Source organism: Mustela lutreola, chromosome 7 (genome assembly GCF_030435805.1).
Source record: "Mustela lutreola isolate mMusLut2 chromosome 7, mMusLut2.pri, whole genome shotgun sequence".
Taxonomy (NCBI): domain Eukaryota; kingdom Metazoa; phylum Chordata; class Mammalia; order Carnivora; family Mustelidae; genus Mustela; species Mustela lutreola.
The window spans coordinates 40,801,845-40,819,075 of record NC_081296.1 but is presented as its reverse complement, the minus strand read 5'-3'; the positions used below and the strand labels follow the sequence as shown (position 1 = coordinate 40,819,075).

Sequence of the window (17,231 nt, the reverse complement as noted above, 5' to 3'; positions counted from 1 at the left end):
CTCTTCTGTTCAGTAAGTACTGATTCGGTACCTATTAAGTATAACCTATTTCAGAACAAATTTTTTTTAAAGGCAAAATATATCGATGTTTGATTGTTGACTCATCTATAAAATGTGAACTAGAAACAGATTGGTTATTCAAAGAGTCAATTTCAAACAGTACTGGAAACTGTATGGATCACGTCCTACACATATTTGAGAGATGATTTCATCAGATTTCCAAAAAGAATTTGAGCTTCTATTAAAGGCAGTAGGACTTTAAAAGGAAGGCTAAACCTAAGAAAACTGGATACATGCCAAATCAACTCAAATATTGTTTTAAGGAGTTTATACATCTAATGACTATATTTCAGCCCAAATAATTATAGAGTAACTGAACTTGGAAACAAAAATAAACCTCCAAATGTAAAGATGAGCTATAAATCTGTTGGTAAGAAGGAAAAAACTGTAAACTTCTGGCATCTTCATGATAATAGTTCAATTTCTGGGATAAAAGCCATATTCTTTATATAGCAAAGCAAAAGGATCTATCTAGGATAAAATCTTTTTTTCTTACTTTAGTCTGTTCATGAAGATAAAATGTAGAAATGATTTCAAAATAATTAATAAGTACAGTGATTTAATAGGTGTTTGATAACTTAGATTATACTCTTAGCAGACTATTAAGGCTCTACAAAATGCATATTTTATATGAGAAAAAGTTTTTCTCCAAATAAATAATAGTAGTCCTAATGTATGCAGTAATTTATGAAGTGAAATTAAAGAAAATAAATGGCAATGTGGGTTTTTAACCATATACCGTAGGATGGTTAGTTATAAAAGACATTATTTTCCCTGACTACAGCAAATATTAAAATAGACTTTAAAAGCAGAGTTTTTGTCTAGAAGAGGCAGTCCATATTTTTCATTCAAACAGTCTTTTTTTTAACAGATAAAACTGATCTGTCTAGGTCCTAGTTAATGTCAGAGCAAAGGCTGGAAGCCATATTACCTAACTTCTCTTGGCCTGGGGATATTAGCTGTTAAATACTAGGGGGGGGTAAAAAGCCAGAACAAGCTAGGTTATGCTGCCATAACTTCAAAATTTACACTGGCTTACGACAAAAGTTTACATCTTGATCATGCAAAGAGCCCTGCAACTGTCCTCCTTGCAGTGCTAAGTATTCCTGGGTGCCGTGATCCGGTGGCATCTTCAACTCAATCCATGCTCCCATGAGGGCCACCACAACAGGAGAAAAGCAGTGAAAATCACACTTTGGCTTTTAAAAGCTGCTGCCTGAAAACTACAAACATTACTTCTGCTCACATTTCATTGGTCAAAGCACGTTGCATGGCTACACTTAAATTCAAAGGGGAGGGGAAAAGAATCCTCCCACCTGACAAAAAGAGGATGATCAAAAGGTAACAGGGAACGTTAGTAACAGCTCCCACCATAGAAAACTCATGTCTGTCTCAGACTGTTCCAATTTTTGGAGGGCAAATGGTAAACAAGGTCATATTAAGCCAGCTAATTTTGTGTCTCAAGTGAAAACATTAGAAATTGTGAAATTGTGCCTGTTTCAGAATTCTGAGAATAGTGCCTGTTTAGCAAAATACTGCCTCAGAAATTAAAAGGAAAAAATTCTGCCTACCCTAGAATTGTCTATACAATGTATATTCTCTATCCTACAATTGTCTATACAGTGTCTGTTCTCTTTTTTTACAGACAGTTGTGAATATATTTGAAGACCACTGCAGTATCTTCCTTATGTCTTCTCTGTCAACGAATTGTGCCAGCTTCTCTGGAAATACGTCAGTTTGTTATCACTCCTCTAAAACTAATAGTTCAGGTATAATCTGATCATTGAAGAAAAAAATGGGGACTACCATCTCAACTTTTCTGAATTCTCTATTTTGATAAGATTGTTTTAAATTATTTAACTTCTAACAATGCCATCTCACAATTAAATCAATCTGAACTTAATTTGCTAAATCTCATCTCACATAAATTTGCATTTGTGCTGAGAATTGTTTGTCATGGAGTAAAGTCCAGGATTTTCAATGTATCTATTTTTATCTTGCTAAATTCTGCTTTTTTTTTTTTCTACACTAGAGGTCAGCAAATTTTTTTCTATAAAGGGCCAAATAGTAAATACTTGAGGCTCTGTGAACCACAAAAGATCTGTCACATGTTGTTTTTCTGTTCTTTACTTTCTTAATACAATGCTTTAAAAACAAATAAACCATTCTTCTCTTGTTCCAAAACAGTCTGCAGGATGGATCTAGCCCACTGGCTATAGTTTGCCAAACCCTGCTGTAAATCACTGAGCTACTTTGGGATTCCGTTTTGATTAGCCAGTTTATCAGGATCCCCAAGTTCTCGAGTTGCTGTCAATCACATATTGTATCAGAATAACAGAAATATTCTCATTCCGTCACTAACAAAAACTTTGAATCAAAGAGGCTCAAAGAAAAAGCCTCAAGGCATGCCAGTACAGATTTTTCTAGAAGCTGGTGATTATGAATCCATTACTTCTATGCTGTAGGAAGGCTCCAATCACAAATTCATTTAACGATGTTATCATACAACTTACTCAAAGCAGTATCATGAAAGACCTTGTCAAAAGCTCTGCTTAAATACCAAAACACTATCCCTGACACTCCTCCGAGAGAGCCTACTTACAATAGCTAAAATAGAAAATTAATTTTGTCTGGCATGAATCGTTTTTAGTGAACTCGTGCTGCCTCCTAGTGACAAATTCCCTTAGTATTCACAACTCCTCTAATAATCCAATTTCGATTTCTTTCATACTCAGCATCAAGTTTACTGTCAGAATTTGTGAAATTTATATTCTTTCCTTCTATGATAAAAAGACAGATTAGTTGATCTTACCTTGCAGCTACTCTACTATTCTACACTGCTTCTCTGATAAAACTTTCAAAGGTCTAGCAATTTATTCACTATGTTTACTCAGTGCTGTAGATCAAGGACTGGCAAACTCCAGTCTACAAGCCAATCCAGTCCGTCACCTAATTTTGTAAATAAAGTGTTATTGGAAGAGAGCCAGCTTATTCATTTATATAGTGCCTATGCCTTCTTTCACGCTACAGTGAGGTCAGTAGTTTTCAACAGAGTCTGTATAGACCCCACAGCCTAAAATATTTACTATCAGACCCTTTACAGATCAAGTTTGCCAGTCCCTACTCTAGATTCAACTTACCTATTCACCTATCCTAGGCTTCACCTTCTTTATCTTAATATTTATTTCTATACTTTCTTAACAGAGATAACAAAAGCAAAATGGGAATAGAGGCCATAAACTTATATTCTCTCTCTTGGCCTCATATTATCCTTTGTCATTCCTCTGGATCAGGCCGTCCCCCCCCCACAAAGCTCTCATTCTACCTAATCCCCCTGCTTCTCATCTCACCCATCCTATCCTCCCCAATTCATCCCCTGGGCTCCTCTCTAGATAGACAATCTCTTTAATAGGCGAATATAATTTAACCACCTTAAACTCTTCAAGGGCTTCCCATTATGTCCAAGACAAAAAGCCAAACTCCTCATTATGACAGAAAAAGCCCTTCATGGTCTAGGCCTTGCCTGTCAGATGCCCTTTGCTCCTGCTACTTTCCTCCATGTTTACTCAGTGCTCAGCCATGTTGAATTGCTACATTTGCTATATCCCCTCACATCTCTCTGCATTGCGCATGCCTTCATTCTCCCTGGAACACTTCCCACAGATATATCCTCCTTCATAAGCACTCTTCAAGCCCAAGTCAAGTATTTTCTCCTTTGGAACTTTTCCTATTTTTCTGGTGGACACAGGGGTGCTTTACCTTTCAATGTTACTGTGCTGTGTATGTGTGCACGTGCACATGTGTGTAAGTGTGTGTGAGTGTGTGTACACACATATAACAACTGATCTTCTCTAGCTTGGCATTTTGCATTATAACCTGTCTGCACTAGACAGTGAGCAACTTGAGGGCATGAATTATGATTCTGATCTTGTCTAATCTAGTTCTAGTTCTGATCTAGTGTCTAATACAGATCCCAGTATAGGAACTTTTCAGTTCAATGTAACTAAGAATGGCCAGGAATTTTTTCAGGTGTTTCTAAGTCAAAAGTAATGTGTTAATAGCTCTGTTTACTCAGTAGTTAGTGAACAACTTATTAAGTCGTTCACGTTCCAGCAACTTAGCAGCCATTTGAAAAAATGATACACATAATTTGAAAGAAAAAGTACACCATTCTTAAAGAACCACAACTGCTTACCAATGAAATCTGTATATCTGTAGGACATTATACAACTTCTCAAATGTTGTATTTAGACTGCACATTGGCACACCTCATTTCCTGTTCCATACTGATTTGGGCATAGTATTTTGTTTAGCAAAACCACCACTTTGCAAAGATACAATGCCACAGAGGTAAATATAGTGTGACCTCGTGTTGAAATGGCAAATAACCTTGAGCTCATAGTCTTCTCAGTGTCTCAAAGATCTCAAATATCACTGCGTTTCCCTTGAAAGCTGTAAATATTCCACAGTGCCCGAGTTCACAGAGTCCTCAGCACATAGCTCTAGTGCACAGAGGTTCATTCAGTATTTGTATAATCCACCCCAGCTAGAATATTTATATGGTAAATTACATAAAAATTAATCAAGATGTCTTTTTTAAAGAGAAAAAAATTGGTATAGAACTGGTGTCAGCAAATTTTTCTAGCCAGATGGTAAATATTTTAGACTTAGAGGCCATATAGTTTCTTCTAGCAACTACTGAATTCCGCCACTGTAGAATCAAAGCATATGGAGATAACATATTCATGAACGGACACAGCTATGTTCCAATAAACTTTGTTCATGAAAACACATGGCCAGAACATGTGCCATTTGTTTGTCAACTCTGTTAACAGAAAGTCTTTTTTTTTTTTTTAATTTTTTTGAAGATTTTATTTATTTATTTGACAGGCAGAGATCACAAGTAGGCAGAGAGGTAGGCAGAGGGGGAGGGGGGAAGCAGGCTCCCTGATGAGCAGAGCCCTGATGTGCTGAGCAGAGCCCTGCTGATCAGAGCCCTGATCCCAGCTGGGATCAAGACCTGAGCTGAAGGCAGAGGCTTTAACCCACTGAGCCACCCAGGTGCCCCAACAGAAAGTCTTTTAAAAGGTATACTGTTTTAGGGCATCTGAGTGGCTCAATCAGTTAAGCATTCAACTCTTGATTTCAGCTCAGGTCATGATCTCAGGTCGTGGAATCAAGCCCCATGTCAGGCTCCATGCTTACCAGAGTCTCCTTGTCTCTCTCCCTCTTTCATGCACACTCTCTCTCAATGTCTCTCCCTCTCTCAAATAAATAAATAAAATATTTTTTAAAAAAGCTACTGAGAAAAAAGGTATGCTGTTTCTACACTAAACTCACTAAAAAGTAACAAATAAAAGGCAAGACTAAATACTATGAGCTCATACTAATATGAATAAATGAAAAAACTGAAATTTTTATGAGGAACGGGATTACAAAAGGAAAGAGAATAACTTTACATAGAGAAGGCTGGCAGACACCATTGTAATTAAAGCGGCCAACACATCAATAAAAGGATAAAGAGAAATTGTATACCACTTGGTAGGACGCAACAAGAAAAATCAAAATCATTTCTGTGTTATTTATGCAAAAATCTATAAAAGTTGATTGCGAGGAAACATCAAAAAGCCTGAATTGAGTGCCATTCTACAAACTGACCTGTAATCTTCATAAATGTTAGAGTCATGAAAGGCAAAAAAAAGACTAAGAAACCGTTCCTGAAAAACAGTGATGAGGGAAATCTGATTACCAAATGCACCATATGTAATATATAATTCCAAACTGGATCATTTCACTACACAGAAATTATTGACACCACCAGTAAAATTTGAGAGTGGTGTGAGAATTAGACACTAATAATTATTCAGTGTTTACTTCCTAATTTCATTGGTTATATTGCATTTATACAGGAGAATGTCTTTGCTTGCCAAAAACACACACTAAAGTGTTCAGGATTGTTGGGTTATCTAATCAGCAGCTTATTCTCAAATAGTTCAAGAAAAAAGTTTTTTTTTTTTTTTTAAGATTTTACTTTTTTTTTTTTGACAGACAGAGATCACAAGCAGGCAGAGAGGCAGGCAGAGAGAGAGGGGGAAGCAGGCTCCCCTCTGAGCAGAGAGCCTGATGTGGGGGCTCAATCCCAGGAACCTGAGATCATGACCTGAGCCGAAGGCAGAGGCTTTAACCCACTGAGCCACCCAGGCGCCCCAAGAAAAGTTTTTGCTACTGTACTTACAACTTTCCTATGACTTTGAAATTGTTTCCATTAATTCTAGAAAACGGAAACTAACCTATAATGACAAAAAGTAAATCAGTGGTTGCTTGGGCAATGGGGGTTGGGTGGGGAGGGATGGAAAGGAGGGATAACAAAGTAGCATGAGGAAACTTTGGGTAGTGGATTATGAAAAAGCTTGATTGTGGTGATGTTTCACAGGTGATCACATATTGAAATTTATCAACCTGTACAGTTAATAAGTGCAATTAATTTTATGCCCATTATATCTCAAGTAAAGCTTTTAGTAAGACATTAATTTTTTTTAATTTCTCAAATTAAGCTGTGAAGGAGCAGATGTACAGGGATTTTTAGCAGAACAGCTGGCCCTGCTCCCATCCCAGGTGATTTTCTCTCATTTCCTCACCAGGCAAACACAACTCATGGAATGTACAAAGACAATGATTACATATAGCACCACTCTCCTTTATTTCAGGCATGAAAGTATGAGATTTATAAATCTCATTCAATTAAGACTTTAATGAACATTACTACATTCTCAGCACTGTGTGAGATAGGGAAGGAAAGGAAATAAACATATTTAGGACCTCGGTATATATCAGGAAAGGAAGAAGAATGGTTTCTGCCTGTAAGGATTGTATACATCAGTTGGGTGGGGAAGACTGACATATAAGTTCACTATGGGAAACACAATATATAATTAAGTACTAACTTATATAAATGAGTCAGCTTCATTTCTTACCCCACCCACCTCAACCTCACCAGGAAGAGTAATTGTTAAGTACCAAAGATGCTCAATTAAGAGACACATGGAGGGATGAGTGTGTGGCTCAGTTAAGTGTCTGCCTTTGGCTCAGGATGTGATCCCAGGGTCCTGGGCCTAAGCCCCACATCGGGCTCCCTGCTCAGTGGGGAATCTATTTCTCCCTCTGCCTTCTGCTCCCCCTGTTCATGTTCTCTCTCTTTCTGACAAATAATAAAATCATTGGAAAAAAAAAAAAAAAAGAAGAAACACATGGAGATAAGGGTGAAAGTATGAAACAGAGTTTACAGGATAGATCTGAACAAGCTAAAGACAAAGAACTGTTTCTCCATGCTAGAACAAAAAGAAGCAGAGCCCCCAGAAGATCCCTGGCATTAACAAATTCATCAATACTTGTAACTACCTCTCCCTGTCACCTGAGATGTCCATGATATTCCTGAGACAGAAATGTAAATGCACACATTGTGAAAATGGCTATAGGCAAGGAGTCAATTAATTGGCAATTAAATAAACTTAACTGACCACACAGAATCCACATCAACATTAGCAGGGTCTAGAAGTCAGAAGACAAGTGGAGGTTTAGGATATATTTCTAGCTCTGAGATTATCCAACTGAGATCATTAATGAGTAATATCTGAGATAGCAAAATATTGAAATAAATCTGATATATGCAATGAAAATTAAGGCAAATTTCTTTCTTACAGAACTTCTTGAAGCCTATAAAATGCAAATGCGCACTGTACAACTAAAAGGTGCATATATAGCATTTTGCGTAGATCAGGAATCATTAAAACATCGAAGTATACAAAACATCTAACATGCAGATCGAATGAATAAACAAGCACTCTTCTGAGAGGTATGGCGTCAATAACAACACAACAGCTCCACGTGACACTTCCTCTGAGCCTCACATTGTTCTAAGGTTTAATGCTTTATGTTATCTTGACAACAACTCTGTGATGTAATTATGACTGTCTACCCCCCATTTTACTTTAAGGAAAATGAGATACAGAAAGGTCAAGTGAATTCCTGAAGGTCATTTGGCCAGAAACTGGTCAAACCAGTTAAACCAGGATAGCGATTCAAGCAGTCTGGCTTTGGCACCCATGTGCAGAAACATTACATTATGTAACTTAATGAATGTCATTTTTACTCATCCATTCTAAAATAAATTTTTAGTTGGGTATTAGCCAGAATGAAAAACCACTGTGATGGTAACTTTAAACAATCATGATGACTAATGAATTTAATTTTTTTTAAAAAAAACCTGTTAAAAAGGAAACCACAGACCCAAAATGGCATCACTTAAGTTAAGGTCACAAGCCAGTAAACCAAGAGTTGCTACCTAACTTAACTACAGTTTAGACCCCCCAGAAATATAATCTGTAACCAGTCAACCTGTGAATTTCCTGGTCAGGACTAGGAAATTTACCGATAGGCCCCTTCTCTTCCCTTTAGAAGGGTGACCTTGCCTAAAACCATGGATCCTTTGCTAATAATTTCCTTTTTTCCACTCCCTCTCTACCTTTAAAAACCTTTCTTTTTCTGTAGTCACTGGGAGCTCCCCACCACTTGCTAGACAGAATGCTGTCCAATTCATGAATTGATTAATAACGCCAATTAGATCTTTTAAATTTGTCTGTTGAATTGTTTTTGTTATTTAACAGCCCTATTCAATGGAATTGGGAATGAGGGACAGGTGGTAAAAGATTTGTAATTATAGTTATGAATTATATAGTCACGATAATCCACAGTTTATTAAAACTAAGAAGCATTTCAAGCAAAGAATGTGCACCCCAGTCTCTTAATCCACAGTAAGGAAGACACTACGGAAAGTACTTCCAAAGAGTTCTCACCGTGACTCTCTTCATATCTAGCTGGCGCAGCTGCATCATATTCTGAAGGATTGTATGTTTGTACCATGACTCTTGAGCTATTGGATTGCCATCAAAAGTGATGTCTGAGAGAGAAGAAGAGTCAGCAAGGCAGCACACACTTTCAAAGCTGCAGGAGAGACAGAAACCACCAGGTTATTGTGAGATCTTCCAATAGTACTTTCATTTATTTGATATACATTATCATTTTAGAATAGTTTTAGATTTACAGAAAAATTAAGAGAGCGTAGTTCCCACATACTCTGCACCCAGTTTTCCCTATTATTAACACCGTGTAGCAATATTGTACATTTTTTACAATTAAGTTATAATTATTTACAAATAATTTACAGGTAATTCATTCATTCCTTACTTTCCGGCACTATAAGATTCTCTAGACTCATATATTTCCTGTCCCAGTCCTAAAATCAGACATTTCTCCTTTAATTGGAGAATGGTCTGGAACCAAAGATCTGGTGGCTTGGTATACTTTTCAACACTGGGTCATTGTATTTTTTTTTCATACCTTCTGCAAACAAAGCAAGGAAATGCATGTGTGTATAACTGACCTGTGTGTATATATATATTATCTATAATATGTAATAACCATCTATGTCTCCATTAAGCTGAACATGAGTTCACACTGATATTGCCCAACTCTAATCTATCATCAAAAGGATCCTTCCAGCCTCTTTCCCTTGCTTATCTGTAAATTCCTAATCCAATAAGGAGAAATCTGACTTATACCAGCTTTCGTCCATTTACTTAACTATTCAATTCTAGAATATATGCATAGTGGTATCAAAATATTCAACCTGAATCCCCATTGGAAACAGCTTTATTAAATACAACCATTATGTGTAATTCCTTTAGTATTTAGTCTTACACATTCATTTCAAAGTTACTTGGGTCAGCACCTTCCCTCCTGCTACCCCTCCAGCGGGGTTGTTTCATACAGGTGAAATATTAGTTAGCTTTTTTTGTCATAGTCTATATTCATTCCTTCCTGGGATCCTCTAACTGCCTAAATATTTTAATTTGCATACATTAAGATTTATACTGTGCTGCAAAGTTCTGCAGGTTTTAACTAATGCGTAAGTATCATACACAATAGCGCCATGACCCTAATAATATATTATTAATAATAATATATTATATAATTATAAATATGTAATAATAATCCTATTCAACCCTCCTTTTCTCTCCCTTAATCTCTAGAAACCACTCATCTTTTCACTGTGTTCATAATTTTGCCTTCTCCAGAATGTCATACAGCTGGAATCATACAGAAGGTAGCCCTTTCACACTGACTTCTGTTACATAGCAATATGCATTTAAAGTTCTCCCATGTCTTTCTGTTGTCTTCAGAGTGCACACTCTCTTTTTATCACTGAGTGATATTCCATTGTCTGCATGTACCACAGTTTGTTTACCCATTCACCTACTGAAGACATCTTGGTTGCTTCCAGATTTTAGTGATTATGAATAATGCTGCTATAAATATTTATCTGCATCTTTTTTGTGTGAACATAAGTTTTCAGCTCAATTGGGTAAATACTTAAGATTGCAATTGCTGGATTATATTGTAAGACTATGTTTAGCTTTGTGAGAAACTACCAAACTTCCAATGTGGCTGTAACATCTTGCATCCCTACTAGTTCCATATTCCTTTGAGCATTTGGTATTTGTCAGGTTGTTGTTGTTGTTGTTTTTTCCATATTGTCATTCTGATAGTTGTACAGTGGTGTCTCATTGTTTTAATATACAATTCCCTAATGTCAAAGGATGTTGAACATTTTTTTCATATGCATATTTGCCATCTGTATATCTTCTTTGCATTTTCAGCTCTTGTGCCCATTTTTTTATTGAGTTGTTTCCTTATTTTTGAGTTGTAAGAGTTTTTGGGGGGAGGTTAAATTTTTATTTTAATTCCAATTAGTTTACATACAGTGTTATATTAGTTCCAGGTATACAATATAGAGATTCAACACTTTCATACATCACCTTGTGCTCATCATGACACGCACTCCTTAACTAACCCTCCCCTTCTCCTTCCCCTCTGGAAACCATCAGTTTGTTCTCTCCAGTGAAATTCTATTTTTGGTTTGCCTCTCTCTCTTTTTTTCCCTTCACACATTTGTTTTGTTTCTTAAATTCCACATAAGACTGAAGTCATATGGTATTTGTCTTTCCCTGACTGACTTATTTAGTTTAGCATAATACTCTCTACCTCCAACCATGTCACTGCAAATGACAAGATTTCCTTCTTTTTTATGGCTAATATTCCATATACATATGGAATGGTATGGTGTGTGTGTGTGTGTATTTCCGTATCTTGGCTATTATAAATAATGCTGCTATAAATACAGGGGTGCATGTATCCCTTTGAATTAGTGTCTTGGTATCCTTTGGATTAATACATAGTAGTGCAAGGGCGCCTAGGTGGCTCAGTGGGTTAAAGCCTCTGCCTTCAGCTCAAGTCATGATCCCAGGGTTCTGGGATCGAGCCCCACATCGGGCTCTCTACTCAACGGGGAGCCTGCTTCCTCCTCTCTCTCTCTCTCTCTTTCTGTCTGCCTCTCTGCCTACTTGTCATCTCTGTCTGTCAAGTAAATAAATAAAAATCTTTTTAAAAAAAATACATAGTAGTGCAATTGCCGAATCCTAAGGTAGTTCTATTTTTAACTTTCTGAAGAATCTTCATACTGTTTTCCACAGAGGCTGCACCAATTTGTATTCCCACCAATAGTGTACACGGGCTCTCTTTTCTCCACATCCCTGCTAAAACCTGTTGGTTTTGTGTTGTTGAATTTTTGTACATCATGGATATATATAAAAATATACTTATATATATAAAATTTAACAAATATAAGATTTGTGAGTATTTCTCCTAAGCTGTAACTTGGCTTTTCACTTTCTTAATAGTGCCTTTCACACGGTGGAAGTTCTTAATTTTAATGATGCCCAGCTAATCAATTTTCTCTTTCATGTATCATGGTCTTAAAAATTCATCACCAAACTCAAGAATGCCTAGATTTTCTCCTAAATTTCTTCTAAAAGTCCTATAGCTTTGTGTCTTATATCAATCCATTTTGAGTACAATTAGTAAAAGGTATAGGTCTATGTCTAGATTCTTAATGTGAATATCCAATTTTTCCAGTATCCTCTTGAAAAGAGTACCCTTTCTCTATTGAATTGTCTTTGCTCCTTTGTCAAAGATTACTTGACTATATCTGTGTGAATCTATTTCTAGGCCCTCTATTCTTTTCCATTGATATATATGTCTACTCTTTCACCAATACCACACTGACTTGATTACTGTACCTTAACAGTTAAGTCTTGAAATGGGTTAGTGTGAGTCCTCCAATTGTGTTCTTCAGTACTGTGTTACAATTCTAGGTCTTAGCTTTCACATACAAACCTTAGAATCCATTCGTTGATACCAACTTTCTGGGATTTTGATTAGGACTTTATAAAAACTGAGGTATAATTGATATAACGATATTAATTTCAGGTATATAGCATAACAATTCATATTTGTACAGATTGTGAAATGACCACCACAATATGTCTAGTATAACATCCATCTCCTTACAGTTGCAGAATTTTTTTATAGAATTTTTTTCTTGTGGTAAGAACTTTTAAGATCTACTCTCTTAGCAACTTTCAAATATGCAATACAGTATTATTAATAATATATTCCCATGACTAAGTTATTTTGTAACTGTAAGTTTGTACCTTTTGAGTTCCTTCACCTTGCCAGCCACTTGCCTCTAGCAACCACCAATCTGTTAACTGTATCTATTAGCTTGTTTTGCTTTTTTTTGTTGCTGGTTTTTATTTTTGTCTTTAGATTCTACATATAAGTAAAATCATATGGTAGTTTTTTTCCCTCTGACTTATTTCACTTAGCATAATGCCCCAAAGTCTATCCATATAGTTGCAAATGGCAAGATTTCATTCCTTTTTATGGCTGAATGATATATATATCCATTATCTATCTATCTATCTATCTATCTATCTAGCTGTCCATCCTACATTTTCTTTATCCATTCATCTGTCCATTGACCTTTTTTTTTTGAGAGCGAGAAACTGCACAAGTGGTGAGGAGGGGCAGAGGGAGAGGGAGAGAAAGAATCTTACGCAGGCTCTATGGCCTGACACAGGGTTCGATTTTACAACCCTGAGATCATGACCTGAGCTGAAATCAAGAGTGAGATGTTTAACTGACTGAGCCACCCAAGTGCCCTGGTCCATGGACACTGACATTGTTTCCAAATCTTGGCTACTATAAATAATGCTGCAATGAATATGCAGATATCTTTTCAAGTTAGTGTTTTCATTATCTTTGGATAAATACCAAGAAGTGTAATTACTCAATCATATGGTAGCTCTATTTTTAATTTTTTGAGGACTTTAAATTTTCAAAGTGACTACTCACTTTTCTAAATAACACTCCAGCAGGTTAATAAAAATCATTTATATTAGAATCATCCTCATTCCATTACTATTCAGATAACTAATGTAAACATTTAGACCCTAAAATACTTCCTTTACTCAGGCACTATATTGAATAACTCTTCTTCCTGTGTTAAGAAAAATAAGAGGATATAGAATATTTATGGTATAGAAAATAAATAATATGTTGACTATTAAGGTCAAGGCAAGGTCTATAGCAAGAATGAAGTTTATTATGTTTTTATTGTCACATTTAAATATTCCTTCCATAATTTGCTCCCACTCAAGGTAAGAAGATCCTCTCCTATCAATTATTTTACCTTAGAGATTATTTTTACCATCTAATAGGCAAATCTCACAATTCATAAACTCATTATGGTTTTTGAGACATGTTTAGATAATTATGAGAAGGCATTTTCCCCTAGTTTTACTGAGAAATAATTGACATACATCATTATATAAGTCTAAAGCATACAGCATAATGCTTAGATTTACATATATTGTGAAATGATGACCACAGTTGGTTCAGCTAACATCCATTTTCTCATATAGATAGAATACAAATAAAAGAAAGAACAAAAGAGGTAAGAAAAAATTTCCTCCTGGTAATAAGAACACATAGCATTCATTTTTTTTTTTCTTAAGAAGGTCCCATGCCCAGGATGGAGCCCAACGTGGGGACTGAACTCACGACCCTGAGATCAAGAGTCAGATGCTTAACCAACTGAACCATCCAGGTACTCCCATAGTGTTTACTTTCTTAACAACTTTCCAATATAACATACAGCAGTGTTAGCGGTGTTCATCATACAGTATTTTACATTCCTAGTGCCTATTTATCTTTTATTTTTTAATATTGATTGATTGATTGATTTTAGAGAGAGAGAGGACAGAGAATCCATGAGTGGGGGGATGGGCAGAGAGAGAGAGAATCCAAGCAGACTCCGTGCTAAGTGTGGAGCCTAACATGGGGCTTAGTCCCACAACTCATGAGATCATGACCTGAGCAGAACCAAAAGTCAGACACTTAACCAACTGATGCCCCACTACCGATTAATCTTATAACAGGAAGTTTGCACCTTTTAACCACCTTCCTCCAATTCCCCCTCCCCCCATTCTCCACCTCTGGTAACCACAAGTCCAATTTCTTTTTTGTATTTGCTTTTAGATTCCACATATAAGTGAGATCATACAGTATCTATCTTTCTCTGTTTGACTTATTTCACTTAGCATAATGCTTTAGGGTCCATCTATGTTGTAACAAATGGTAGGATTTCCTTACCTCTCATGGCTAAATAATATTCAGGTATATATATTCATGTATATATTCATGTATGTAGATAAACCATAACTTCTTTATCCATTTATCCATCGATGGACACTTGTTTCCATGGTTTGGTTATTGTGAAAATGTTGCTGTGAACATACCTGCAGTGTAGATATCTTCTCAAGTTAGAGTTTTCATTTCCTCTGGGTATCTTCCAAGAGATGAAATTGCTGGATCATATGATAGCTCTGTTTTTAATTTTCTGAAGATCCTCCATGCTGTTTTCCATAGTGGTCATATGAATTTACAATCCCAACAACAGTGCACAGGGTTATCTTCTCTCCACATTGATACCAGCATTTGTCATCTCTGTCTTTTTCATGATGGTCATTCTAACAGGCATGATGTGATAATTCATTATGGTTTTAATTTGCATTTCTCTAATGACTAGTGATATTGAGCATCTTTTCATGTACCTGTTGGCCTTTTGTATATCTTCTTAGAAATGTCTATTCAGATCCTTCGCCCATTTTAAAATTGGGTTATTTCTTCTTTTGCTATTGAGTTGTATGAGTTCTTTATATATTTGTGATATTAACCTCTCATCAGATAAGTGGTTTACAAATGTTTCCTATTGCATAGGTTGTCTTTTCACTTTGTTGATGGTTTCTTTTCCTGTGTAGAAGCTTTTTAGTTTGAGGCAGTACTACTTGTTTATTTTTTATTTTGTTTCTTCTGCTCTAGGTGTCATATTTTGATGCAGGGCTTGAACTCACTCTCCTGAGATCAAGAGTTAAGAGTTTAACCAACTGAGCCAACCAGGTACCACCCCCAAACCCCAGATCTTACATGTAAGTCTTTAATCCATTTTGAGTTAATTTTTGTGAGTGGTGTAAGATAGGAGTCCAGTTTCATTCTTTTACATGTGAGTATCCAATTTTCCCAGCACTATTTATTGAAGAGGCTGTCTTTTCTCCATTGAGTCCTCTTGGCTCCCTTGTCAAATATAAGCTGACCTGTTATACTTGGGTTTATTTCTGAGCTGTTAATTCTATTCCATTGGTCTAATTGTCTGTTTTTATTCTAGTACCATACTGTTTTTATGACTACAGCTTTATAGTATAGCCTGAAATCAGGAAATGTGATGCCTCCTGTTTTGTTATTCTTTCTCAGGAGTTCTTGGGCTATTTCAGGGTCTTTATGGTTCTACATAAATTTTAGGACTTTTTTTTTTTTTACTTCTGTAAAAACGCTACTGGAATATTTGATAAGGAATGCATTGAATCTCTATATGGCTTTTGGTAGTATTGATATTTGAACAGTATCAATTGGGAAGACATTTTTTAAAAGGCCAGTGTATACAGGTAAAAATGAGAGTTCATTAACTTGAGCTTAACTATCACTACAAGCATAAATAAACTTGAACAAACATTGTTATTTTTCCCACCTATCATTAGCGAAATTATTTTTCCACATCAATATAAAATCTCAAAATAGTTTCTGGTGTTTAAAGGATGTTTAAAAAATGCTTCTCTTTTTCCCTCACAGTTGAATCCATAAAGCTAAAATCAAATGAAGATGCTTCTGATAATTTCAAAACTGAAACACAAGGCAAATTTGTTTTTCTCCTAGAGTGTTAAGTGAGTGAAGTCATCATCTTCCATCCACAAATCTACTTCTCGATGTATATTTCCTATCTGATAATGTCACCACCAAGTCAACTGCTAAGAAACAATCTCCTACTCAGAAACTGATGCCTGAGAATAAAATGACTGGGAAGAGACAGCAAGGTATTTTTCTTTTTTTTTTTTTTTTAAAGATTTTTTATTTATTTGTCAGAGAGAGAGAGAGGGAGAGTGAGCGATCACAGGCAGACAGAATGGCAGGCAGAGACAGAGGGAGAAGAAGCAGGCTCCCTGCCGAGCAAGGAGGCCGATGTGGGCCTTGATCCCAGGATGCTGGGATCATGACCTGAGCAGAAGGCAGCTGCTTAACCAACTGAGCCACCCAGGCGTCCCCAGCAAGGTATTTTTAAGCAAGGGAGGGGGTTTCTAATAGGATCAAAATAATCAGTAATTATTAGAACAATTAGTAACATTATGGGAGGTATAAAGGAAAGAAATGAGTTAAGGTAAAAAAAACTAACTAAAGATTCCAATAAGCAGAGGTTAAAAAGGAGAAAAGGGTCTAACATAATGAAAACTAAGGTAGAAGCTATGAGAGCAAAGAGGAGAGGATAGGTTGTATGGAAGCTAGGGTGTAGCATGTACAGAAACTAGTACTTCAGGGTGCCTGGGTGGCTCAGGTGGTTAAGCGACTGGAGTCCTAGGATCAAGACCTATGGTGCGCTCCCTGCTCAGCAAGGTGGAGGGCTGCTTCCCCCTCTCCCTCTGCCTGCCACTCACCCTGTTTGTGCTCTCTTTCTCAAATACATAAATAAAATCTTAAAAAAATAAATAACAACAAAATCAGGATTTACCTACAATAAAATGAAAATTTCCAGCTTCTCTATGCTTCTGGACATACTATTTCCACTTTTCAGTACACTTACCCTATTAGTGGCTGATATCGGATCA

General features: G+C 36.3%; 1 protein-coding gene across 3 annotated transcripts in view; it reads right to left on the bottom strand.

The window, feature by feature from the left end:
- LRRC49 (leucine rich repeat containing 49) overlaps positions 1–17,231 on the bottom strand; it is a 168,699-nt gene that overhangs the window by 51,528 nt on the left and 99,940 nt on the right. For all 3 annotated transcript variants that reach the window (XM_059180546.1, XM_059180547.1, XM_059180549.1), the window contains one exon: positions 8,913–9,060. In XM_059180546.1, coding sequence (XP_059036529.1) covers positions 8,913–9,060 — 148 coding nt within the window. The remainder of the gene's footprint in view (positions 1–8,912; positions 9,061–17,231) is intronic.